The sequence below is a fragment of the Hylobates moloch genome, unplaced genomic scaffold, assembly GCF_009828535.3.
Source record: "Hylobates moloch isolate HMO894 unplaced genomic scaffold, HMol_V3 SCAFFOLD_11, whole genome shotgun sequence".
Taxonomy (NCBI): Eukaryota; Metazoa; Chordata; class Mammalia; order Primates; family Hylobatidae; genus Hylobates; species Hylobates moloch.
The window spans coordinates 49,229,170-49,256,392 of record NW_026652286.1 but is presented as its reverse complement, the minus strand read 5'-3'; the positions used below and the strand labels follow the sequence as shown (position 1 = coordinate 49,256,392).

The following is a 27,223-nucleotide window of genomic DNA, read 5'->3' as shown; positions in this document are numbered from 1 at the left end:
GGGCTGTTACCCTTAGAGGACAGACTCAAAGGGAGACAGCCACCACCTCCCAGTTCCTGCTAGGCCCTCCTTGGGCCTTGGGGCCAAGCTAGGATGTGAGGGGGCCCATGAGCAGCTCCTGGCTGTGTGAGCAAGGACTGCATCCAGGCAGAGCCAGCGGCTGCCTCAGGAGGGAAAGAGCTGCCCGTTACAGCAGGTGGGGTCTGCCCCTCATCCGCCCACCGTGCCTGGCTCACCTGATGTGGTTGTCAGTCAGCTGCTTCAGGATCTGCACATATGCCTCATCCTTCAGGGGCTCGGCTTTCAGGGGACCCTCAAAGATCTGGTCAGTGAGCTCATTGACGGAGCGTGTCCTCTTGGACGGGTAGTCGCCCATGTACTTGAGCACAGGTGGGGACTGTCAAGGAAGGGCTTGTGCCGAATAGAGGGAGCACTGGCCTGGGGTCCAGAGGCCCCATTCCCGACAGGGCCTGCATCACCTGAAGCTGTGACCCTCGGCCCTCAGGCTGCGCACTCACAAAATGGGCGTGATCTGCCCCACCCTCTCTCCGCCTCCTCACAGCCACCAGCCCCACATTCCAAGCCCTCACAGCAGCTGGGATGGACTGCCCAGATCGCGAATCTGACCATGCCACCCCCTGCCCAGTGGTTCACCCTGGCCTTAGGACACGGCCCAAGCTTCCTCACAGGGCTCGGGAACCCTGCCTAAGCCCAGTCTTCCCATCCTGTCTGTGCTGAAGTCCTAGAGCCCTGGAACAGCCCTGCAGTGTGTGCCTCAGGGCCTTGCTACTGCTCCCTCTCTCTGGAACACTCCCCCCGCTCTCCCCTTTGCCTGGCTAAGTCCTACTTAGTCTTCAGGGCTCAGCCTAGATACCACTTCCTCCAGGAAGTCCCCCCTGCCCCCTCCAGGTCACATGGGTCAGGTCACAGTGCTGCCTGGTCCCATCTCAGCACTGATCTGGATGTGTGTATGGTCCCATGAGGCCAGGGGCTGGGCTGGTCCCTGCTCTACCTGCATGCCTGGCCCAGCACAAGGCACCCAATCCACCCGGCACCCAAATGACAGGGTCAGAGAAGACAGTGGGTGAGGCAGCCCCTTGCATATCAAAAGGTGCCAGGGAGGGGGTCCTCCATCAACCCTCCCCAGGCGTGCCCAGGCCCCAGCAGGCCCTCAGGAGGAAGGTGGTGTGCAGACGAAGGCCCTGCCCATTCCCCAGCTTCCCTGGGTGCAGCCCAGTGGCACGGATATCATTGAAGGCCAGGCAGGCCTCCTGCGAGAGCTCCTCACTGCCCAGGAGCTTCTTGAGCAGCGCCTGCTTGAGCGGCTCCCGCGTGTGGCTCCACAGCCGGTCCTTGCCTCGGGCCTTGGACACCATGACGCGGCTCAGCGTGTGCTTGGGTGGGGGCCTGCCACAGCACAGGGACCGTCAGCAACACCCCATCACTGGCAGCCCCGGGGAGAAACCCCCAGGTTGTGAGACCCCCACCCCCACCCACCCCTGTGCACAGAGGCTGAGGGTGGGCATCAGGCCCTGCTCTTTACTGCCCGTCACTGGGCCTTCCTTTCTCAGCTGTGAAACCCCAGCAGCGAGAACACCACGGGCTGTGTCCCAGCCTCCCCCACCACCCTGTGCCCCCTGTAGAGCTCAGTGCACACCGCCTCCATCAGGAAGCTTCTCACTGCCCCCCACCCCCCGCCCCAAAAGCATAGTCATCACAGCGCTGGGCACGCAGAATCCCAGCTGCCTGCTTCCAGCCCGCATCCCCACCAGGACTCAGTCTCAAATGCCCAGCCTGGGATGGGTGCAGTGACATCTCTTGAAGGAAGGAAGATAAGATGAGACACATAGGATGGGTCATCTTGGCAGACAGAAACAGCCCTCCAGCTCCCTCTGACCCAGGCCCTGCTCACAGGTGGGAGCTTCACAAAGCAGCCCCAGCACATGACCAGACAGTAGCGGAAGCCTGCAGCTCCTAGCCCTGTGGCTCCCATCCTTCCCCAGGAGGCATCACCTGAAGTAGTCATAGGAGAACTCCTCCAGTGTGTAGGGCTTGGCACGCATCTCGGGCTCTGCCGTTTGCAGCTGCAAGAGCCGGACAACGTCCTGCCTCTGGTCGGGAGTCATGGTGACCAGGGCCTAGGGGCCAAGAGACGGGGCTCAGGTCAGCTCTCCACCTGTGGCCACCAGGATCAACATGGTATACCCTGGAGCCTTCTGGACTCTGGGAGACTCTTCAGGGGGATGGACCCCATGCCTCATTCTGACCCTGCGAGCCCCGTTCCTCCTTGGGGTCTCTGAGGTCCCTGCTGCCTCCTTTGTGCTGAGCTCAGGGCCCTTCCCCGGGTGTCTGATCAGGTTGGGTCAGTCGAAAAGCCTGGACGAGGCAGGGGAACATGGTGTGAGAGCTGCCTCATCCACTGAGCCTGGCTCAGGAGCCACTGGGGAAGCTGGGCTGTGAGTCCTCAGAGCTGCTCTCAAGGGGGCTCCAGAAGAAGCAGGGCGCCCTTCCCAACTGTGCCCCCACTGCCTGTTCAGACAGCACTGCCTGTTCAGACAGTGCGGGTGATACTCCCCACCCCTTGGCAGTTCCTCATCTGATGCCATTTCTAGGCCCCTCCCCACCTGGCACAGGTTTGAGAGCTGCCCCAACTTTAAATGTGCGGTCCCATAAGATCCCAAGATCATCTTCACAGATGCACTAGACCATTAACCTATTGTACAGCTGTTGGAAGTGGACAAAGAGGGGTCTAATGGCACCTCCCACCCATCTGCCGCCCCCAGGCCACATACCACAATCTCCCGCCCCCAGGCCACATACCACAATCTCCCGCGATGGCATGGTGACAGTGGGCATGACGTACACACAGTCGGTGGGGAAGTCCCCACGCTGCTTGGTCCTCTCATTGATGCCGTTGGCCCAGCCCGAGTTCATAACCTGCTCGCCCGTGTCGTGGTCCAGGATGATGAGGTCTCCCTTGACAAAGCTGAGGAAGCCTGACTCCTCGCCCGCTGTAGAGCAGAGGTGAGTGGGACCACGGGGTCAGAGACAAGCTGAGTTGGAACATCTTCCCACAGAAGAACTGAGGTGTTATCACTCGTGTCTGCCCACTTGCCACTCTTCCTCCACCTTGTCACAACTCTCCATACAGAGACCATCACCAGAGTGGGCAACGCTCCTGCTCAAAAGCCTTCCGTGGCTCCTCATTGCCCTTGGGAGGAAGCCCCACACTCCTAGGCCTGTTGTGAGCGGGCCTCCCGGACTCCTTCCACCTCGCCTCTCCTCCCTCACTGTGCCTGTTCCCAGCCAAACCAAGCTGTTTGCAGTTCCCTGGACAGGCCAGCTTTCTCCCGCCTCTGTGCTGGCATCACGCTCCGCTCTCTGCCCGCTGTGCTCTGCTCACACGGGCTTCCTCCCTGGACCCTAGTCTGCATGGAGCCTCTCCTCTGGGCTCCTGGGGCTCTGGGCTTCCCTGCTTACTGCACTGTCACAGGCCTGTCACTATCTGCTTCCCACCCACCTCCCCACTGAGGACAGGGTGGGGTCATTTCATCTTTGTCTTCCCCACACTTGGCCAGGGCCTCAGTGGCCTCAGGCAGAGTAGTTGTTATTGCTGTTACCACTTGAAGATGGTGGGTCTTTTGAGAACACTGAGGAGGACCCTGATCTAACTTGGAGAGCTGACAGGAGATGAGTATTGAAGAGCCAGAAGAAGGGAGGGAGAGGAGGTTCCCCACAGGCCACAGATTGAAGGCACGGGCTTCTGCTCTTTGGTCTAGCTTCAGGGGAAAGATGGGAACAAGATCCTAGCAGCCTTGAGTGCCAAGGCCAAGACCACAGGGCATGGTCTGCGACATGGTTTAGATATTTGTCCCCTCCAAATCTCTCTGTTGAAATTTGATCTCCCAGTGTTGGCGGTGGCCTAGTGTGAGGTGTTTGGGTCATGGGGGTGGGTCCCTCATGAACAGTGTGGTGCCGTGCTCACGGTAATGAGTGAGTTCTCACTCTATATAGTCTCTGCGAGAACTGATTGATTGTTTAAAAGAGCCTGGCACCTCCTCCTCTCTTCCTTTCTTCTGATGCAGGCACCCCTTCTCCTTCTGCCATGAGTGGAAGCTTCCTGGGGCCTTCATCAGAAGTAGATGCTGGTGCCATGCTTTTTTCTTTTCTTTTTTTTTTTTTTTTAAAGAGATAGATGAGGTCTCACTCTTGCCCAGGCTGGACTGCAGTGGCACGATCATGGCTCACTGCAGCCTCCACCTCCTGGACTCAAGCAATCCTCCTACCTCAGCCTCCTGAAGAGCTATGACGACAGGCACATGCCACCACACCCAGCTAATTTATTTAACGTTTTGTATAGACGAGGGTCTCACTATGTTGCCCAGGCTGGTCTTGAACTCCTGGCCTCAAGTGATCCTCCCATCTCAGCCTCCCAAAGCTCTGGGATTGTAGGCATGAGCCACCATGCCCAGCCAGCACCATGCTTCTTGTAGTGCCTGCAGAACCGTGAGCCAAATAAACCTCTTTTCTTCATAAATCTCCCAGCCTCCAGTATTCCATAATAGCAACACAAATGGACTAATACAGTCTGCATAACACCCTGACCCCCAGTGCCAGGCAGCCCATACACTCACCGGGGTTGGGGTTATCCTGCAGGGCCACAACATACTTAGATCTCTTCCGGAGCCCCTCTAGGAAGGTGACCACCAGGTCACGAACGTCCTCAGCATTGCTGGAGGTGAAGGTGTATTCATCCCCCTTGATGGTGGCCAGCGTGAAGCTGGGGGCTGTCGTTTTTGCTCCCCTGCAGGACCAACACGGAGAACAAGGCCCCGCCGGGGTCAGTCCTGCCCAGCCTGAGTGAGACGCAGCACAGCCAAGATCAGAGCAGCCCAGTGAGAGCCAGACACGGCACTCCCTGAAGGCGATCAAGGCCAGTCGAGTCAGACGTGCCCCAACCAGTGGGAGACGTGGCCCAGCTCAGACACATCTCAGGCTAAGTCAGAGCTGGTCTGGCCAGAGTCAGGCATGGCCCAGAGGGAGACCCGCACTGGCCTGGCCCACTTCTCCTTTGCCTGTCTAATTCCTACTCACCCTTTAAATCTCAACCTACATGCCACTTCCTCCAGGGAGTCCTCCCTGCCCTTCCACAGCCCTGATCATACCATGCTTTAAAATGGCCTATTCAATGTCTGTCTCCTCTCTTGACTGAATATCCAAGAGGACAAGGACTATCTTGTCACTACTGCATCCTGTGTGCCTGGCATGTGTCTGGTCAGTGCTGGACACAGTCTGACTCCAGCCCATATCAGACACAACCCAAAGACACTGCTACAAGCCCCAGATGGTGGGGGAGGGAGCCACTGCACTGCTGGGAAAGCCAGTCAATTCCAGCAACCCACCCCACCATTCCACCTATGTGCACTGCGCTTCACAGTTTATAAAGAGCTCTCCCATTTATTATTCTTTCATTCCTCACCACTGTTATGGGAGAAAAGTATTAAGACTCCTGTTTTAGGAATGAAGACATAGAGTGAGTGCTACCCAGGCTCCTGAACCCCCAGGTCAAGCTCTTTTGTACACACTTGCCTGCCCCTGCCTGTACTGACAGCCCAGTCCTGTCTCAGAACAGCCTTAATGTGCTGTAAAGCCCAAGCCCATCCCTCCACTAGAAGGTGCCAGAGGGGTCTGCACAGTGCGGCACAAACTGCCCAATCACGTGCAACCAGGCAGGTCACTTCATGCCTCTTCACTTCCCGTGACCCGCAGGGAAGCTCCGGCCCCTCTCCTTCCCCCGTCTGTCTGCGTCTCCATGCGGCCCTCCTCACCTGCTGCTGGACACAGCCATGATCTCTGGGAAGGACAGCTCCAGAAGTACCTGCTCCTGCTCATCCACAAAGTACACGCCCGTCCAGTTGACGGCCACGATGACATCATTCTTGGGGAGGCTGGGGCCTGGGGTCGAGACCAAGGCACTGAGAGGCAGGCCTCCCATCCCCAGGCCCAGCCCTTCCCAATCTCATAACGGCCAGGCACGTGGCAATACACTGATTTCTATTTTACAGATAGGTAAACTGAGGCTCAGCACAAACTCACTACGTGGCAAAACCCAAAGTGCAGTAGGAAGAGAGTGTTGAATTGGGAAATTGGTTTGGGTCCCACTCCTGCCATTGGTCTTTGTGCAGCTTTGGACAAGTCCCTGCCCTGTATTAAGGTGGGATCTGGGGAGGGGTTGGACTGAGGCCCAGGGCTCCCTCCGGCCCTGGTACTTGGTGGTTCTGTGAACAGCAGCATCAGCACAGGGCCTGGCACAGAGCAGGTGCCCAGTAACGATGGCCCAAGGATGGTTGAGCCAGTGGCCTGTGTGGGTTTGTATTGGCTACTCTCGACTTCACAGAGTCGGCCCAGCAGGGCTGGCCCTGTCTGAATCCTGGGCTACCCTGTTCTATACACAGTATGTGCCTTAATGAATCAATCCTCACTCAGTTTTTCAATCCCGTGTACCACTGAGCACATAAGATGTGCCATGGAGTCAGGACCCGCTCAGCAGCATTGACCAGAACAGACCAAGCATCCCGTAGGCAAGAGTTCCACTGATGGGGGCCTCTGGCTCAAGCCATTTCCCTTGCCTGTTGTGGGCTGGAGCTACAGAGCAAGGGACTGGGAGTGTCGCAGGCTGAGGGTACCTGAGAATTTGTAGGCTTCGTAAAACCTGGAGAAGAGCAAGGGCCACTTGAAGCGGGCATAATTGACCACATCCTCTTTGACCTTCTGGGCATCAGTTCTCCTCTGGGCATAAATCCCCTGGAGGGAGAGAGGGACAGAGGGACAGAAGACAATGTATGAGTGAGTTTGCTCTAAAAATCAGCTACTGCTGCCTTCTAGCCAGGAGCAGCTTGGGGCTCCTGCACCTCCTGTGGATCGTGGCTTTGCCCTGCTCCCATCTGTCTGCAGCCACCCTGTCCCCACCTTTCTCATTCATCAACATCAGCGAGCACTTTTGAGTGCCACCTCTATGCAGGTGCTGGGGCCCAAAGTCAGAGAAAGCATAGCTGCCCCTCCAGGGAGTTCCCAGTTTAGCAGAGACAGAGAAGCAAGGATTCCAGCCAGAGAATGTGGGAGGCCCAAGGCCCCAGGTCAGTAGGAGGCGTGTGCTGGTGCAGCAGAGGTGTGCGCAGGGCAGACTGGGAAGAGAGGGAATGGGGACACAGCGTGGGGAGTCAGGTCCTGGGGGACTGTGAGTGCAGCCACAACTGCAAGAAACTGATCTGGTGAATCTGGGAGTTAGAAAGATCAGTGTGTCAAGGGAGAACTGGAGCCTGGAGGTGAGGTGATCCGTGAGGGGTGCTGCTGTGCTCTTGGTAAGATACAAAAGCACCAGCATTGTGTTTCTCTAAAAATATTCCCCCAAGCCCTAGTGAGAACTCTGGGGTTCTGGGGTAGCACTGGAGGGGTCAGAGTGAAATCCTGGTTTTTATAGTATGTAGACACAGGCGTAGGTAAGGGTGGATGTGTATGCCAGCTCACAGATGGCCCCATCTCCACCCATGGGAGAGCCCACCAGGGGTGCCATCCTGAGATCAGTGAGAATTCAGAGGCAAAGGGCTCAATGTCACCAACCCAAGCTCAAATGACTCAGAGAAAATACATATGTAGGTAGAGAGACAAATCACTGAGCAAGTGTGGCTATCACCCAGTGAATCTGGGAAGTGAAGTGCACACAGCAGTCCTACTTTTTTGAACGTGCAATTTCTCTGTAAGTTTGAAATTATTTCAAAATAAGATGTTTTCAAAACACCTCTCTGTTATGGACTGAATTGTGCGCTTCCTTCCCCCACCCACCATATTTGCATATTAAAGTCCTTACCTGCAGCAACTCAGAATGTAACCCTATTTGGAGATAAGGTCTTTTTTTTTTTTTTTTTTTTGAGATGGAGTCTTGCTGTTGTCCCCCAGGCTGGAGCACAATGGCATGATCTTGGCTCACTGCAACCTCCGCCTCCCGGGTTCAAGTGATTCTCCTGCCTCAGCCTCCTTAGTAGCTAGGATTACAGGCACCCACCACCACGCCCAGTGAATTTTTGCATTTTTAGTAGAGACGGGGTTTTGCCATGCTGGCCGAGCTGGTCTCAAACTCCTGACCTTGTGATCCGCCCGCCTTGGACTCCCAAAGTGCTGGGATTACAGGCGTGAGCCACCGCACCTGGCCTGGAGATAAGGTCTGTAAGGAGGTCACTAATGAGATCTTTTGGGTGGGCTGTAATCCAGTATGTCCGGTGCCCTTTTAAGAGGAGGATAATTTGGACTCAGACGTGCATGTGCACACATCACCGTGTGGTGACAGATGGAGAAGATGGCCATCTGCAGGCTCAGGGGAGAATTCTCAGGAGAAAGCCCCTGCTGACACCTTGATCTTGGAGCTCCAGGCTCCAGAACTGGAAGGAAATACATTTATTTCTGTTGTTGAAACCACCTAGTCTGTGGCACTTTGTTATGGCAGACCTAGAAAACGAACAATGCACCCTCCCACCCTACAAAAACTGTGATTCACAACTGTCCATTCTACGAGGGGCCTGGCCCAGGGCTCCGTGACAGACGCTCTGAGGAGCTCCAGTCCAGGAGAAACCCAGCTCAGCTGTGGGCTCCAAAGGGCAGAAACCATGTCTGTCCCACAAAGGGCTGTGTCTCCAGGTCCTGGTATCGTGCCCAGCACATGACAAGTGCCCAAAATAAAATGAATGCATAGTAATAGCACCCCACCCAGGACGTACCACATGCCACAATGGCAGTGAGCCCCGAGGAGGCCCTCAGGGAGGTGGGGGTGGAGGCTGCAGCTGTTTGGGAGGCAGCTGGACAGGCTGCAGTGGCTGCCGGCACGTGAGGGCCAAGGGAGAGGAGGTGCCTCAGGATGAAGGGCAGGGCTCTCACTTGAGGGACAGAGGGGTAGCAGGGAGGAGACGCTCCTCCTCTGAAGTGGGGTTCAGGAGGGTAAGGGCCTCGGGGGAAGCAGGCTGGCGCAGGGAGCACTCAGGACTCAGGGAGAGGCGGAGGCTGGCGGGGAGCTGACCAGAGAAGGCACACGGTCAGGTGGAGGGCGGCACAGGGCTCCCGGGTGAGGACAGAGGCCGCGAGGTGGAGGGGTGAGACCATGGGTCTGTGGTGCCCTCAGACTATGGAGCCCTTGACTTTTATGCAGGGACAATTCTCTTGCATAGCCAGGGCCATGGAGATGAGGCAGCCTTGGGTCCCCTGCCAGCAGCCAGTGCTCCCACCTTCTCCCCATCTGGATACCCCTGCTCTACTTGGCCAGGCTCTTAAGCTTGGGAGGGAACCACTCATGGCTGGTCATGGGCCTGGGCTCCAAGCAAGGGGGTCAAGGGGGCCTGTCCCTAAAGCTCCCCAGGCAAGAAGTTGGGCTGGAGTTCTTTCAGGAAAAAGGAGGTGCAATTCCTAAAGCTCTGTCTAGCGTCCACCGCCACTCCCGAGCTGCAGCTCTGGAAGCTGTAGCACCAACGAGTGGCTGGCGCAAGACCAGGAAAGGCGCCCCAGTACCCATGGCCCCACAGAGGCTGCAGGGTTAAGTTTGATTCCCTCTGTGTGCCTGGCACACAGATGGCAGGAGAATGAGTGAGCTGATGTCCAATGAAGGAAGGGCCACTGGGAGGTGGGAGGTCAGGTGCCATCCCATTCCCCACAGCCCCAACAGACAGGTTCAGATGACGGCTGGGACCTCCTTGGTTGTTCAAGTCCACATCCCTTCTCTAAGACTCCTCCCAGCCCTTCTACCTTCTTGTGGGCGGCGATGGCCAGCTGGGCCCACTTCTCCAGCGTCTTCAGGGGCGTGATCTCGCGGTCGGGGATGTAGGTGGGCACAAGGTTCAGGAGGCGCTCCAGGATCATCTCAGAGCCATAGTCCACAAAGTACTGCTGGGAGGCCAGCTCAGCCAGGTCGTCCTCCTAGGTTGGGGGAGGCCTCGGTCATGCATTGGCCCAGGCCCCTCCAGGAAGCCCTTCCACACCACCAAAGGCTCCAGGCCCCTCTCCTGGCCCTGCCTCCTGTAGCTCTCAGAGCCTGGCCTTTGGGACCCAGGCTTCTCACTGATTCACCAGGGAACTCTTGTCTGCTCAGAGGAACCACGAGCTCCCCAAGGGCAGGGCCACACCCTCACCTTCTCCTGGATCCCTTTGGCACTGGCATGGAGCTGGACTCTGCCCAGGGGCACACGAAGTGACGCAAAGAAACAAGCCAGCCCATCGAGCAGCCACTGCACACTCAGCCCTGTGAGACAGTGACCAGAGCTGACAAACAGCAGAAGAGGAAGTGTCTGCCCTGGAGAACGGGAGACACCTAGGGTCTGCTGGTGGGGTCAGAGTGAGGGGAATGCATCACTGTGACTGCCTCCATCACCACCGTTAAGCACTTGGTGGATAGTTAAAGTGGTTAACAGCTGGCAGGATCTACTGCAGAGGGTTCAGAGAGCCAAATGGCCACTGGGCATTTGCCCCTTATCTGCCTGGCCTGGTGCGCAGCAGCCCCAGTGATGCCTACCTAGGACTCCCCAGGGCTCCAGAAGCAAGGGCATAGAGAAAGGCTCTTGGGGGCCTTGGAGGCAATAGATATTTTCCAACCAGTTTGAAATACTTCAGAATTTTAGTAACTGATGTGGCTATACTAATGCACTCTGCCTGAATATTTGCTTACCACCGATACCACCATTATCATCACCACTACCACCAACAAAACTACCACCACTACCTCCACCATCACCACCACTACCAGCAACACTATCACCAACATCATTACTGCCTCCATCATCACCATCATCACTACCAACACTATGCCTCCACCATCACCATCATTATCACTACCAACAACAGTCATCACCAACACCATCACTGCCTCCACCATCACCACCATTACCAACAACACTGTCATTGTCAACACCACCATCACCACCTTTACCATCACCACTATCATCACTACCAACAACACTGTCATCAACCCAACACCATCACCACCACCACCACGATCACCAACATCATCCCTACCTCCAATATCACCACTGTCATCAGTACCAACAATACCATCATCACTAACATCACTACCTCCACCATCACCAACAACACCATCACTACCTCCACCCACCATCACTACCATCATCAGTACAAACACCATCACTACGTCCACCATCACCACCAACCATCATCACTATCTCCACCATCACTACCTCCACCAGTGTTACTACCACCAACCATCCTCTTCATTTCCATCACCTCCTTTCTCATCCCTCCATCACAACCACCAACAGAACCGTAGCTACCATTACCATTATCAAAAACAAAACAACCACATAACTCCTGTCCTCAGAAAGACAAAACAGAATACACATTTGCAAATTCTGATCTCAAGGAATGGCTGTATTTCTCATTTAATGCAGCGCTTACTAGACATACTCAGAATGGTGCAGCAGGTCCTGCGGCACATCCTCTGCAGCACACACCGTCACTACAGCAGTGTGGGGGCCTGCTCCACTGGTGGAATTCAGGATCTCCTCAGAAGCCCTTGCTCCTGCCATCTCGCCTCTCCTCATGAGACCCCTGAAGTAGGCGGTGTCCATCCAGGAGGCTGAAGAGTGCCTGACTCTAGTCAGGCTCACCCCAGCCTGAGCTGGGTGATGATGATGACTCACAGAGGAGCACTCAGCCCAAACGTGGAAAACAGGAGGCTGTGAGCCAAGCGAGCCTGGCGGAAGATTCCCTCCCACTCACCTTCTCACACCTGTACTCCCCAAACTTGACTCCTCGCACCACCTGCTGGTAGATGAGGTTGGTGGCCACGTTGTCCTCGGAGGGGCTGTGCCAGGGCGTGAAGACCTCTTTGCGGAAGAAGAGCCTCCAGGGGGCGTTGCGCTCCTGGGCGCCCTGCTCCTTGGCATACTGCTCGCACTGGGAGATGGCGTCCATGACATGGTCGCTGCCACTGCCCAAGGAGGACACCTGCGGGCACAGCGGGGAGGGGAGCAGGCATGGAGTCAGGGAAGGACTATAAGGAGCCTCAACGGGGCCAACGGTCAGTTCAGACAGAAGACCGAGGCCCAGCGAGGGGCAGGGACACGTCCAAGGCTCCCAGGAGGCAGACCAGATCCCAGCCCTGGGCTCTGAGCCACACTCCCACCATTGCCTTCCTAGCCTCAGTTCTGGGCACAGTGACGTGGGAATTCCCATTTTCTAGTGGAAGCCTTTTGGGAAACTGAACAGACAGTACCTGGAAACACAAGAGCATCGGTGAGAAAAATCCAGGCAAACTGTGTCCAGCAACATGGTACCTCCCCTGGGCTTGTGGGCGGGGGCCCCTCTGCTGAGCATGACGTTGCTGGGGGTGGAGGCAAAATCACCCAAGCCCCAGGGCCCACTCAGCCAAGGAGGCTCCAGCCTCCGAGGTGAGTCTGCGGGACACCCACGCTCCGGCTGCTTGAGGGCAAGTGTGAAGGAACTCCCGTTTGCTGAGGAGTTTCTCCATCAGATGCCATAGCAACCTGAGAGGGAATTCCATTCCCATCTGCACACAAAGGCTGCGCAGCCCTCCCATCAGCCTGTGCCGTGCTCTTCCTTCAGCACCAGGAGAGGATTCACTGGGCTGAGGACACAGGACTGAGGACATCCTACTGCTGGCTTTTCCCTTGGGTGCTGAAGGGCTCTCAGCAGTTGTTTTTTGGTTTTTTTTTTTGGTTTTTTTTTTTTTTTGAGATGGAGTCTCGCTCTGTCGCCCAGGCTGGAGTGCAGTGGTGTGATCTCAGCTCACCACAACCTCCACCTCCTGGATTCAAGTGATTCTCCTGCCTCAGCCTCCCAAGTAGCTGGGACTACAGGCATGTGTCACCGTGCCCCACTAATTTTTGTATTTTTAGTAGAGACGAGGTTTCACTACATTAGCCAGGCTGGTCTCAAACTCCTGACTTTGTGATCTGCCCGCCTCAGCCTCCCAAAGTGCTGGGATTACAGGCGTGAACCACCGCACCTGGCTGAGTTGTCGGCAGTCCTGAGGAGTCAGGCAGAGCTGATTAGCACAGGCTCAGGGGTAAACCGAGGTGCTCAAGGGTGAGTAGCCCCGGCCAGTAGGTGGCAGCACTGGCGGCCCGGAGTGGGGCCGAGGGAGGTGCTTCCGGGCGGCCGTACCTTGTCAAACAGGGCAATGTAGAGGGAGAACCCGAACCGATCCTTGAGAGAGATCTTGTCGGCCAGCGCGTTGCAGAGTTCCTTGGCTGTGGTTGCCGAGTCCGTCAGCAGGGTCTTGGTGGTCCCGTCCATGAACGTCACAGGCAACATGATTGGCTTCTTGGACTTGGTGGCCTGGAAGTGCCCCAAGAGGGTTTGTGGGGTCCCTTCCCTTCAGACCTGCTTGCCCCTCTGGACTTTGGCTCTCTGCTTTCTGTGGGGTTGGAGCTGCCCCAGCGCCCCAGGCCCCAGCACCTCACTGGGACACTGCTTGTCCCTGTCACAGGTGTCCAGGGAGCCCTGCTGTGCACCCCACCCCAATGGCACCTTTAGGACCCGAGCCAGGGCCTGGGGCTGAGAGGTCAGGCACTGCCACAGGCCAGGGGTCCCTGCTATCACTTCATATGACCTTCACCATGTGGCAGGTAAAGGCATTGAGACACAGAGGGAATCTCCTTTGCCCAAGTCTTCTTGACCATAAGGCCAGCAAATGGAGTCCCTCATCCTTTGGGGGCTTTTCTGTTCCGATGGGCCTGGGGTTCCAGAACTTGAGGGTAGGTGCTTGAGGAACCACAGAATCTCAAAGCGGGGAATGTTTCTGGGGCACTTGAGTGCACCGGACACATACACACACACACACGCAGTCACGCATGCGTGCACACATGCACACACTTGCACACACTCTTGTGCACATGCATACGAGCACGTGCACACACACGCACTAACCTGCAGCTCCAGCCAGCTGGGCGGCTGTGTCCGTGTCCCATTGACAAAGGTCCTCCTCAGACGCTCTTCACAGTACGGGGCGTAGCCAGGCGGGCCCCCGTGGATGAAGTTCCGCAGGTACTGCAGCCAGAGCACCCACTGAGGCGGCCCCACCGCGGCCCCTGGGGCTCCCCACGTGGATTCCGAGGGCAGCCACCAGGCCCTCCCTGGCACTTGGAGGCCACTGCTTCAGGCCAGGCTGCTTTCCGTGGCTTCCCTACCCTCTCAGCTCCACCGCCTATTTCCGGCCATATCTGTGGCCGCCCCCTAGCTCAGCCTAGCGGCTCCTCCCCATACCCCTTCACAGCACCAGCCAGTCGGGTTGGTCCCTGCCATGACCTGCTCCACTCTGACCCCAGCGCCCAGGGCCTGCCCCAAGACGAGGGTGCAGAGGGCCTGGGACACGCTCCTGTCAGACTCAGCCCCCTCCTAAGTAGAATGGGACTGAGGGGCGTGTGGGGCAAAGAGGTGGCTGCCTGAGAGGAGGGGGTGCCAGGAAGATGGGGCTCGGTAGGGGGTGGCCGGGTGGGCCTTGTGACCAGGCCCTTCGGAGCCGCTGGCTATTGCTGTCCCCACAGTGCTGGGACAGGGCCTAGCTCCCCTTCTCACTCCAGGAGGCCAGGCACCTTCCTACCTTGACAAACTTCTCTGAGGGAGCGAAACAGCCCACGCAGAGAGACACGAGAATCCAGCCCCGGGCATAGCTGCTCTTGGAGGGGTTGTGGGTCAGCTGCTTGCTGATCTGGCAGTAGATCTCGTCCCTGGGCAGGCAGCAGGGCAAGGGAGGGGGAATCACCCCAGAGGAACAGCCCCGGTCCCTACCTCCTCCCAGTAGCCGGTGGGACACCACACAGCTGTCCTCTCCAACTTGCCAAGACCACCTAGGAGGAGGCAGAGTGAGTCTGGGTGGCAGGGCTGAGCCAAGGGCTGGGATCTGACTTTGGAGACGGGATCATCAGGCATAAAGCACCTCCCCAACTCCAATCCAGTTCCCACAGCCAGGGCCCCACCATCCAGGGTGGTGCGTATCCTGCTCTGGGCTCAGCAGCCACAGCCACAGGTGACCATGCTAATGAGAAGCACAGTCTCCGCCTCTGCCTCGTTCCTAACCAGCTGGTGGCCCAGGCAGGTGAGTTCGCCTCTCTGATCCCAGCCCATAGTCACGGCAGCAGGTGCAACTTCTACCCATGGCAACGGACAAAGCAGAAACAGGAAAAGCATCCTGGGGTGTCACTGGGGGGTGGAATGAGTAGGGACTTTGGTATATTTCTGTAATGTTTGAATACTTAAGGGGCCATGTATGACTTTTGTAATGGGATGAAAACAAGGTAATTTCTTGGTGTTCATTTTAAAGGAATCCTTACAAGATTGCTGTGAAGATGAATGAGCCAAGGCTTATGATGCACCTAGCACAGTGCCAGGCACAGTGAACCCCTCATAAATGCCAGCTGCGATTATTGCTGTCCTTGTTCTTGGGAATGGTTCTTCTCTTCTGCAAACTGGGTACTCTAAGACTGCAGCCTGCCTGTTCAAGCACAAGGGCAGGACCCATGACGACACAGTGACTGCCAGGGGCCACTCACTGCTGCTCTTCTCTCCCAAAGGACAGGGCTGGGATTACCTAACTCAGTGGCTCAACAGTTTTGAGAGTTTATAATTTCAAAGAAAATTCTGAAGTTACCCATTTTTTTTATCATGATAAATGAGAACATTTATAACACACACAACCTGCCCACTATCTAGATCCCAATTATCTCATAAAACAAAGGTAATTTTAAATTTCCAAACAGAAGGAAGGGCAAAGTCTCAGAGCAGTCCTTTAAAGAAAACAAGTTTAGCTTTAGAAACATCCCTCCTTTTCCCACTTTGCCACAGACTAGTGAAACATTATCACCTGCAGATGGGAGTCTCCATTCACTTTACAGATGGGGAGACAGAGGCTGAGAGCAGGGAAGGATTAGCCATGTGAGGCCCCTCAAGGAGTTGACACCCCAGCCTTTGGACTCTTGGTTCAGGGCTCCTGGCACCGTGTTTTCTAGAAGTGTCAGCTTTAGGTATGATGGTGAGATAATTTGGAGGCAAATTCTTGCCTGTGAGACATGCCTGCAGCAGCTGCTTTTTCCTCCTGTTGGCGGATGGCCCCGGGCAGTGTGGCCACCCCGGTGAGGTAGTGACTAGCCTTGGGGAGATAAAAACGGGGGCCTGATAGGAGGCAGGAGGCAGGAGGCCTAGTCACCCCTGGGCAAATCTCTTCCCTACTCTGGACCTCAGTTTCCCCATCAGGAAAGTGGGGGCTTGGTCCCCGCCTCATCCTGCTGTCCTCCTAACCAGCAGGCACACATTCATGGCATCAGCTCTCCCGACAGACCTGTCCTGTGCAGACTGTTCTCAGAAAAGTCCTAGCCCTCCTCTCATCAGCTGAGTTGATTTTTTGGTGGCTCCTGGTGACGCCTGGGTCTTCCCTTCAACTCCCCAAAACCCCAGGGACCTGGGTAAAGGCCTCTCCTGGCCCTGTGGGGAAGGAGGTACTTGCAGGATTCCCAGGCACGTGGCCCCCAGTAACCCTGACCGTGGGCCTAGGGTGGGTGACTGGAGGTGAGCTGGCGGCAGCGGGGTTAAAGCAGGAAATGCATGTTGGATGATGATGATCAAAGCTACCATCTACGGGGCGCTTACTATGCTCCAGGTCTGGTGCTACATACTTTTCATAGCTTTATCTTCCCACAAGCCTATGTATGAGGTAGCTACTGCAGGCACACCTCATTTTACTGTACTTTATTACACTTCGCAGACATTGCATTTTTTACAAATTGGTTTATGACGACCCTGCATGGAGCAAGTCTACCAGCACCATTTCTCCAACAGTATGCGCTCACTTCCTGTTTCTGTCACATTTTGGCAATACTAGAAATATCTCAAACTTTATTATTATATTTGCTGTGGTGATCTGTGATCACTAATCTTTAATGTTACTATTGTAATTGTTTTGTGCACCATGAATCGTGCCCATAGAAGATGGCAAACCTAATTGATAAATGTTAGATATGTTCTGACTGCTCTACCGACCAGCCATTCCCCCATCTCACTCCCTCTCCTCCCGCCTCCTGATTCCCTGAGACACATTCATATTGAAATTAGGCCAGTTAATAACCCAACAATGGCCTCTAAGTGTTCAAGTGAAAGGAAGCGTCGCACATTTTTCACTTTTAATCAAAAGCTAGAAATGATTAGAGAGGAAAGCATGTTGAAAGCCGAGATAGACCAAAAGCTGGGCCTCTTGTGCCAAGCAGTTAACCAACTTGTGAATGCAAATGAATAGGTCCTGAAGGACATCAAAAATGCTACTCCAGTGAACACACAAATGATAGGAAAGTGAAACAGCCTTATTTGCTGATATGGAGAAAATTTTAGGGGTCTGAATAGATCAAACCAGTCACAACATTCCCTTAAGCCAAGGCCTAATCTAGAGGAAGGCTCTCTCTTCAATTCTATAAAGGCTGAGAGAGGTAAGGAAGTTGCAGAAGGTAAGTTGGAAGCTCACAGAGATCACCTCATGAGGTTTAAAGCAAGAAACTGTCTACAAAATATAAAGGTGCAAGGTGAAGCAACATGTGCTGGTGGAGAAGCTGCAACACGTTTTCCAGAACGTCTAGCTAGAATCATTGATGAAGGTGATTACACTCAACAACAGATTTTCCATGTAGATGAACCAGGCTTCTATTGGAAGATGTCATCTAGGACTTTCATAGCTAGAGAGAAGTCAGTGGCTGGCTGGCTTCAAGGCTTCAAAAGACAGGCTGACTCTCCTGTCAGGAGCTAATGCACTGCTGACTTTCAATTGAAGCCAATGCTTAGTGACCATTCCAAAAATTCTAGGGCCTTTAAAAATGATGTACAAGGGGCTGGGCACAGGGGCTCACACCTGTAATCTCAGCACTTTGGGAGGCTGAGGCGGGTGGATCACACGGTCAGGAGTTCAAGACCAGCCTGGCCAACATGGTGAAACCCCGTCTCTACTAAAAATACAAAAATTAGCTGGATGTGGTGGCGGGCACCTGTAGTCCCAGCTACTCGGGAGGCTGAGGCAGGAGAATTGCTTGAACTCGGGAGGCAGAGGTTGCAGTGAGCTGAGATCGTGCTACTGCACTCTAACCTGGGCAACAGAGTGAGACTCTGTCTCAAAAAAAAAAAAAAGAATGATGTACAAGGAGATGAATGTTATTTTCATGCCTGCTGATGCAACATCCATTCCACAACCTATGGATCAAGGAGTAATTTTGGCTTTCAAGTCTTATTTAAGAAATACATTTTATAAGACTATTGCTGCCATAGATAGTGATTCCTCTGGTGGATCTGGGCAAAATCAGTGGAAAAGCTTCTGGAAAGTATTCACTATTCTTGATGCCATTCAGAATATTCATGATTCATAGAAGGAGGTCAAATTATTAACATCAATAGGAGTTTAGACGAAGTGGATTCCAACCTCTATGAATGACTGAGGGGCTCAAGACTTCAAGAGGAAGTAACTGCAGATGTGGTGGAAATAAATAGCAAGAGAACTAGAATGAGAAGTGGGGCCTGAGGATGGGACTGAGTTGCTGCAATGTCATGATCAAATTTCAGTGGATGAGGAGTTGCCTCTTAGGATGAGCAAAGAAAGTGGTTTCTTGAGATGAAATCTACTAGTGAAGATGCTGTGAACATTGTTGAAATGACAACAAAGGATTTAGAATATTGCATCAACTTAATTGATAAAGCAGCAGCAGGGTTTGAGAAGATTGAGTCCAATTTTGAAAGAAGTTCTACTGTGGGTAAAATGCTGTCAAACAGCATTGCATGCTACAGAGAAATTTTGTGTGAAAGGAAGAGTCCATTTATGCAACAAATCTCACTGTTGTCTTATCTTAATAAATTGTCGCAGCCACCCCAACCTTCAGCAACCACCACTCGGATCAGTCAGCAGCCATCAACATCAAGGCAAGACCCTCCAGCAAACAGATACAACTTTCAGATGACCATTAGCATTTTTGGCATTATTTTCTAATCAAGGTGTCTACCTTTTTTAGACATAATGCTATTTCATACTTCATAGACTGTCGTACAGTATAAATACGACTTTCATATGCACTGGGAAACCAAAATATTTGTGTGGCTCTCTTTACTGTGATATTTATTTCTGTGGCCTTCAAATGAACCTGCAATGTCTCCAAGGGATGCCTGTTTTATGATTCCACCTTTAGAGACAAGGAATCAGAGGCTTAGAGAGATGAAATAACTCTACCAAGGTCTTAACTCCACCAACTAGCTAGCAGCGAAGCCAGACCCAGGCCTGCTTGGCTTAATCTCTTGCTAGGTCGACAGAGGCACCACTCAGCCACCAAAAGATTTCCAGGCCCCGGTGCCCCCGCCTCCCGGCACTGACCGGAGTGCTGGCCGCAGGATGCCATTGCCGATGATGAAGTGCAGCTTCTCCAGGTTGGAGGTGGGCCGGTCCTCCAGCATGCTGTTGCCCTGCACTGTGGACTCCCCATCATGCAGCCTCTTGGTCACCTGGGCCAGAGGGAGAGGACAGGGCAGGTGAAGTTAGGGGCGTTCCCCTGCCAGCCAGGGCACCAGCATCCGAGGCTGCCTGCTCCCCAGAAAGCAGAATCTAAGGAGTGAGCACAAGAACTGGGCTGCCCATCACTGTCATTACCCCTGCCACGTGCACAGCAGATGCTAGGCCAATAACTGGCCCACACAGCCGGGGCACACTGGCCCGGTGCCACCCACTTCTGGGGACAGAGCTCCTCTGGCCGTCTCCTTGATACCCTGCACCCCACACCCCACCCCAGGGAGGTCCTCTCAGCCAGGACAGGGACATGATCCTCTGACTCCAAGCGGGACCCCTATCTCTCTGGGGTGCCGCCCCCAACATAACTGTGGTACCTGGAGTATACCCCAGGTTCCAACCGCCAGTCACCACCACCCTGTCACCAACACCCTTAGCCCCGATGTGACCAGCCTCACACCAGTTCTTATGAGATGTTTCTCCTCTCTCATCCCACACAGCCCATAGCACAAGCCTCGAGCTCTGCCCAGAGGATGTAGGGTGAGTGAGAGGCGAGCGGCAGGAGTGGGTGGTGTAGACGGGGAGCACCACTGAACACCCTCGGCTGCCATTTCTGCCTTCTTCCCAGGACCCCATGGAGTGGGCATTTTCTTCCCTGGGTCCCTTGAATACTAAGCGGCAGAGCTGGGATTCAAATCCGAGGCCACACACCTGCAAGGCTGGATTTGTGCCTCAGGTGGGGACAGGACAAGGGCAGAGGTGAAGTGGGAGCCCCTGACTCTGCAGTGGAGGAGCTGGGGAGGCTTCCTGGAGGAGGTGACCCCAGGCAGAGAAAGGAGGAATTTCAGGCAGAGGGACTGGCATGTGCAAATGTGGGGATGGGGGCCTGGCCCCCAAGGCTGTGAATGCCTTGGTTTGTGTCTGCCTCTCCAATGTATCCTGCCACACACACACCAGCCTGGACAACCCCAGAGCACAAGGGCTGGGACAGTGCCCTGAAAAGGCAAAGTGACTGAAGAATGAATTCAAGTAAATTAATCCCGTTCATGCTCCATGAGCACTCTTGTTCCACAGAAAGCTCCCATGCCTCAAAGGTCCTTGGACCAAGTGCCTCGGGTCTGCGCCCTGGCTGGAAGTGTATTCCCTCTCACCTGTGCCGCTACTGGCCTCCCCTGCTCAGTGCCCTCTGCTAGGAAGCCCTTCCCGCCCCCAGCCTGAGGTCCCACCCTCTTCAGACACTCGTGTCTGCCTGATCGCCCACCAACCCACCCATGTTGTCCTGGCCAGCCAAGACCCCTGAGGACATACAGTGTCCACTCCTGCTCCTGCTTCCGTGGGCCCCCAGCTCAGCTGTGCTCCAGCCTAGGCCACCTAAGGCAGCCACCCGTGGGCTGCCAGACCCCCAGCATCTGCCCTCACCTCCTCTGTGAGCTTGGACTTCTTTTTCAGAGTCAAATGCACCAGCTTGTGCCTCACACTGCTCTTCTTCTGGCCCTCGGGGAGCTGGGCCTGCAGGACCAGCGGGGATCAGGGTCAAGTGGCTGAGCAGAAAGCAATGTCGAGACCCCCGACAGCAAGACTTTGCGGGGAACCATCTCGCTTCCACGTGAAGCTTACAGGGTGTCCCCCACACTGCCACCGTCCACCTGCTCACCCCTACCCTTGCACCCCCACTAGCCAACTGGCAGTTGGGAAAACTGAGACTCAGAAAAACATAGTACGGGAGTTGGCTCCAACCGCAAAGCCCCTGTCTGCTCTGCCATGAGGCCCCTCAGTTATGGTCAGCACTTTACAGTTTATAAAAGTTTCACACATTTGTTCCCACAAGTAGACAAAGGAGGGTGGCAGGCAGGGGTCGGTGAGGCAGAGATGAATTATAGGATCCTTTTTCTGCAGAGGAGCCCAAGGCTGGCGATGCCAGCAGCCCTCCCTGTCGGCCTGGGAGGGACATCAGCCAGAGGGCACCTTGGCCTCACCTCGCCCTCGCCCTGCAGGGCCTGCAGCTCCCTCTTGTACGTCTTCTTGCCCAGGGTCTCGTAAATCTTGGTCATCACAGGGATCTTCTCACTGCCGTCACTCATGGCTGTGTGGTACTTGGGCTCAGGGAGGTCCCCCATGAAGCGGAGGATGGTGATCCAGACCGCCAGGGCTGCCTGGGGCAGAGTGCGCATGTCAGAGGCTAGAGTGCGCATGTCAGAGGCCAGAGTGGAGGACATTGCTAAAGCTGTCAAAATGACCTGGTGGTTTGGGGAGCGGGCTGGAGACACCCCCTCCCGCATGGTCAGCCCTCGGGCTGGGCACTGCAGTGAAGACTATAGTCAGACCTGGTCCCTGGCCCCCAGGGACCCACCACCCTCATCACCTACGGCCACCACCAGCAGCAGAGTCCATAGCCCCAGCCCTGGCCCCACCCAGCAGTGACCTAGAGGCAGGCAGGCCTTACCAGCTGGTCACCCTCGTCGTCATGGTAGAGCAGTGGCTGTTTGAGCGGCCGCCGGGTGTAGGAGTGCGTGGTTGTCCCCTGGAAGTAGGTGGCAGCAAACTTGGCAAATTTATACTCAGAGAGGTCCTCCTCATCCTCGTCAGGCAGGGGCAGGGCTGCATCCGGGTCCTCCTCCACCATCTCCCTCCGCCCTCGCTCCAGGTCCTGAAGGAGACGAGAGGTATGCCCTGGAGTCCCAGCTACTCAGGAAGCTCAGGTGGGAGGATCGCCTGAGCCCGGAAGTTCAAGGCTGCAGTGAGCTGTGATCATGCTACTGCACTCTAGCCTGAGCAACAGGGTAAGACCCCATCTCAAAACAAAACAAAACAAAAAACAAACAAAAAAAAACTTGAGAAGGGCCTTAGAGAGGGACAGGACCTGGAATCTACGCCCGGACCCAGTTCATCTCTGCTCCCCACTGCTCAGAGGGGCTGGGTGGGCTTTAAGGCCAAGGGCACAGGAGGAGGGAGGATCGGCACAAGCGGTGTGTGTGGGCCTCTGGAGCCCCTGTCTCTAGCCTGGTACCTCAAAGCCACTAGGTGCCTGGCCCTCCTGGCCTGGCAGGCCACCTGAAGTCCCCAGGAAGCCAAACATCTTGTCCACCATGTCTGAGTGATTGACAGGCTCATGGCGGGCCCTTTCCATCTGCTCCAGGAGCTCCTTCTTCCGCCGAGCGGCCTCCTTCTCCTTCAGCTCCCGCTCAGCGTCCTCACGAGCCAGCTGGGCCAGGCGCTCCTGGGCAATTGGGGTGACACAGAAGACATGGGGTCAGCTCCGGTGCCACAGCCTCAGGGAACAAGCTCTCCCTGGGGAGCCCCTGCAGCAGCCAGGGCCTCAGTCCCCACCTCCTGACCGCCGGGGAGAATGAAGCCTCCGACCTCCCCACCTCTCGGCCACTCAGAGGCCTCTCAACAAGCCAAACAGCAATCCTGCCCATCCTTCAGGGCTCTCAGGGAGCCGCCTGCTCCATGGGGACCACACCAACTCAGACATCCCATGGCCATTGGTTTGAGGCTCTAGACCAGTGCTGCCCAATAGAAATAGAATGTGAGCCACCCATGTAGTAGCCACGTTTTAAAAAACAAAAAGGAAGAGGTGGGATTAGTCTTAGTAGTATATTTAACTCAATATTTCCCAAATATTAACTTAGCATGTAATCCATATTATAAAAATAATACCGAGATATTTTATATTCATTTTTTCCCCACCAAGTCTTCAAAATCTAGTGTGTATTTCACACTTAAAGCACCGTGTCATTTGGACAGGCCACACTGCAAGTGTTCAGTTGCCACTGTGGCTGGTGGCTCTATATTTGGCAGCGTGGCACCCTCATGCCATCAGCTGGCTTGTGCTTTTACCAAGGTATTATCTCCCAACTAGAAAGCGGCTGCTGAGGGCCTGGGCCTCTTCCTCTGGAGCCACCACAGCCCTCCGTCCTTTTGCATGGCACAGGACCAGGTGCCCAGCGAGAGCTCAGGCAACGCTGGCCGAGTGGGTCTAGTGCAGCCACTCTGAAGGATGGAAGGAAGGCTGCAGTGCCGGGTGACAGATGAGCAGCCAGCTCGGGGAGGGGACAAGCCAGCAAGTGGACACCTAAGGCGCCTGGAGGCTCTCGGCTCACCTGATGCTTGCGCTCGGCCTCCTCCTTGGCCTTCTTGGCACTCATCTCCTTCCGGAGCTTCTCTTCCTCCGCCAGCCGCATTTTCTCAGCCTCGAGGCGCCGCAGGTACTGAGGGAAGGGGGCATCCAGTGGGCATGGAAATGTGTGTAGCTGTTGTTGCAGGGATTCCTGCCAGCTCCACCCACCCGACTCTGAGTTCTGGAACTGGGCATGACTTTGCCAAATAATTTGGCAGATAGGACAAGTGAGGTAACCAAGAAATTCTCTAGGTCACCCAGCGGGTTGGAGGCACCACTGATCCAAAAGCTCGGCCAGATCTGCGTTGGTCTCCCAGAGATTCCCAAGAGTGACTCAGGTCCCAGCCCTGCCCTTGGCTGAGAGGATGGAAATGAGGGTCTGGTCCCAGGTTTGTGCACTCCTCAGAGCAGGCATAACCGCAGGTCCCCCCGCTCCCCATAGGTCCTGCTTCCTGGCCAACACCTGAGGGTGATGCGTGGACACTCCCCACCCAGGGGTCAGAGCTGTGGGTGCTATGGACTTGCTCCCTCACCTCGGCCCTGAGGCGTTGGTGCAGCCTGCGGGCGATCATGCCCCGGGCATAGGCCTGCACGGTGAGCACAGCCCAGAGGCGGTGGCGGAAGGCCTTGCGCACCAGATAGGCGCGGCAGCGGGCCTGGAACTGGATGATGCGTTGGCGGGCCAGGCGGTACTGCTGGTGCAGCTTCCGGGAGCGGTGCAGGGCCTGCAGCCGCAGGAAGCCCAGACGCATCTGCAAGGACAGCCACCCCATGCTCAGAGCCTGCTGTCCCATTCCAGACTGACCCTGCCTGCAGGAGCTTCCACGGCACCGGCCTCCACTCTCAGACAGGCACCCCCAGAAGGCATGGCCCAGTCTCCTCTCAGATTAGGGCCCCCCCATCATTAGAAAGTTCTGTTTCCTCTCAGGCAACATATTTTTAGGTGACCTTGACTCTCCCTGAGTTGGGGCCCCCCTGAGAGAATCCTAGATCAGGAGTTGCAACCAACCAGTCTGCTCCCCATCCAGCCCCAACAAGCCCTAAGCCTAGCTGCTGCACAGAGGTTCATGTGACCCAGCCACTCTCAGCCCCGTCTGAGATCTCTAATAATCCCAGAGTGCTCCCAACCCCCAAAAACACTCCAGAAGGAGAGCAACAAACATTGCTGGCCAGTTGGAAGAAGCCACAAGAGCCAGATCCAGACTTCGGGCTAGAGGAATGGTAGTGGCTGGCCGGGGCAGTGGCAGGAGGCCAACGAGGCCAGGCTGTGCTGCCTGGGTGCAGGCCAGTCCTGCTGCCATGGCAGCAAGGCTGGGTTCAAAGGCCTGTTGGGGCAAGAGCAGCCCATGGGGAGGCTCACCAGCCCGTAGTTCTTCCTACAGTTGTGACCCCGCCAGTGCCTCTGGATCAGTGTGGCAGCGTTCTTCAGCTTCAAGAAGTTAGACCTGAAAGCAGTAGTGGCGCGGGTGAGCAGTGTCCAGAGGCAGCCAGGGTACAGGTGGGTTTGGGATCAGGAGGGCATGCTGAGTCCCAGCTCTGTGACTTCCTAGCTATGTGACCTTGGGCAAGGCACATAACCTCTGAGCCTCAGCTTCCTCATCTGTACAATGCATAGAATAATGCCTGCCCTGCCTGCCCCACAGGCCTGTCACATAAGCCCATGAAGGTAGACATTCAAAAGGTATTTGTTGAATGAATAAATGTATGAAAAAATAAGTAACTAAAATAATATAAAGATCAAAACTTTGAACAGTCTAACTTCCTCATTTTATACATGAGGCAACTGAGACTCGATAGGTTGGAACTAGAGCCCGTGTCTTCTGACTGACCCTAAGTGACCCCAGTGCTGTTCCCCCTGCACACAGCAGGCTGCTTCTACAGGAGAACAGTCATCTTCACCCTGACAGAGGACAGAGACCATGCACAGAGAGCAGGGGTCTGCTGAATGTAGAAATAAACAAAGGAAGAGTGAAGGATGGGTGTGCAAGTATGCAAGTGAGCCAACAGGTCAACGCTTGGAGACACACATAAGCAAATGAGCAACTGTGGGAGTGGGTGGGTGGGTCGGTGAATGGATGAATAGAGGAATGAATGGGTAGGTGGATGGATGGGTGGATGGATGAGTGAATGAGTGGGTGGATGGGTGGATGCATGGATGGTGGATGGGTTGGTAGGTGAATAGATGGATGAATGGATGGATGAATGAAAGGGTGGGTGGATGGGTGGATGGATGAGTGACTAGGTGGGTGGGTGGGTGGGTGGATGGATGGATGGATGGATGGATGAATAGGTGGGCAGATGGGTGAGTGGATGGATGGATGGACAGATGGATGGATGGATGGATAGATGGGTGAATAGGTGGGCGGATGGATGGATGGATGGATGGATGGATGGATGGATGAATGAATGGGTGGGTGGATGGAGGAGTGACTAGGTGGGCAGATGGATGGATGGATGGTGGGCGGATGGATGGATGGACGGATGGATGGATGGATGAGTAGGTGGGCAGATGGATGGATGAGTGGGTAGGCGGGTGGGTGAATGGATGGATGGATGGGTAGGTGGGTGGATGAGTGGAAGAAGGGAGAGAGTGATCATATGAACTGCAAAGGGGTGTGTTGTGGAATTTTCGCAGAGCTTAAATCACACTTTGGAGTCAGTCCTGCACATTTGTGAATTGTCACGTGTACATATATCCCTTACATAGAATATGAGACACATTTTGTATTAATAATTTATAAAATCTCAAATTTCCTCTTTGCAAAATTTCATCAGCATCTGAAATGAACAGTGGGTCCACATGTGAGTCTTATGCATCTACATGTGCATGTGCGTATGTAGGTGAACGTATTGCATTATTTGGCTTACATGGCACAATGGGTCCATGTAAATCATGAATCTATGTTCCTCTGTGTTTACATGATCATGTGTGAATGCTATGCATGTGTGCACTTGTTTCATAGGTGAACATGTTTTTTTCCTAGTGTTCATGCGGGCAGAGCAGAGGAGAGCCAAACACCACATGTATACCTGTATGTGGGCTGAGGAGGGGAGGAGCTGGTAGGAACCCGCACCTGTCTTTGAACCCCCGGATGACCTTCTGGAGGAGGATGACTCTGTCGGTGATGGCTTTGTCCCGCTCCACTTCTAGCAGCATGTCATGGTGGTCCTAGGAGGCAGAGCTCCTGAGCAGCGCCCCACAAGGTCTCCTCTAGGGCCACCTGCTCTGTCCCAGCGGGGGCCACTCTTCCTTCACTGGGAGCACAGGTCTAGATCTCATTCGGGCCCCATGAGTTCCCAGCTGGCTCTGGCCCCTGGAGCAGCCTCCCACAGCCACCAGGACAAACAGGGGTTGTGGCTGTTTCCCAGAGGTCCAGGCAGAACAAATGGAGCAGAAGGTGCCTAATCTCTCTGGATGGGGTCGGAAGGCCCAGTACGCACACACACTGTCTTCTTCCCTATCGCCAATCTGCCCAAGCCCCCTGCTTCTAGATGTCCCTGTCACATCAGTCCCTCACCTGGGCTGGGCTGTTGCCATTCCTCTCCAGAATCTTGGCAGCAGCCTCCTAACT

The 27,223-nt window shown here is 55.1% G+C and overlaps 1 protein-coding gene across 2 annotated transcripts in view; it reads right to left on the bottom strand.

The window, feature by feature from the left end:
• The window catches only part of MYO7A (myosin VIIA), a 78,350-nt gene that overhangs the window by 10,542 nt on the left and 40,585 nt on the right, over window positions 1-27,223 (bottom strand). Inside the window, exons 17-37 of one of the 2 annotated variants that reach the window (XM_058446844.1) lie at window positions 26,726-26,820; window positions 25,012-25,096; window positions 24,185-24,403; window positions 23,635-23,742; window positions 22,539-22,748; window positions 21,975-22,178; window positions 21,508-21,684; window positions 20,951-21,040; window positions 19,403-19,530; window positions 14,615-14,741; window positions 13,942-14,061; window positions 13,177-13,350; window positions 11,770-11,997; window positions 9,787-9,957; window positions 6,687-6,804; window positions 5,829-5,955; window positions 4,635-4,918; window positions 2,821-3,011; window positions 2,014-2,138; window positions 1,250-1,407; window positions 237-390 (exon numbers count right to left, since the gene is read on the bottom strand). In XM_058446844.1, coding sequence (XP_058302827.1) covers window positions 237-390; window positions 1,250-1,407; window positions 2,014-2,138; window positions 2,821-3,011; window positions 4,635-4,918; window positions 5,829-5,955; window positions 6,687-6,804; window positions 9,787-9,957; window positions 11,770-11,997; window positions 13,177-13,350; window positions 13,942-14,061; window positions 14,615-14,741; window positions 19,403-19,530; window positions 20,951-21,040; window positions 21,508-21,684; window positions 21,975-22,178; window positions 22,539-22,748; window positions 23,635-23,742; window positions 24,185-24,403; window positions 25,012-25,096; window positions 26,726-26,820 — 3,293 coding nt within the window. The remainder of the gene's footprint in view (window positions 1-236; window positions 391-1,249; window positions 1,408-2,013; window positions 2,139-2,820; window positions 3,012-4,634; window positions 4,919-5,828; window positions 5,956-6,686; window positions 6,805-9,786; window positions 9,958-11,769; window positions 11,998-13,176; window positions 13,351-13,941; window positions 14,062-14,614; window positions 14,742-19,402; window positions 19,531-20,950; window positions 21,041-21,507; window positions 21,685-21,974; window positions 22,179-22,538; window positions 22,749-23,634; window positions 23,743-24,184; window positions 24,404-25,011; window positions 25,097-26,725; window positions 26,821-27,223) is intronic. The other variant, XM_058446846.1, reaches the window with a different exon arrangement.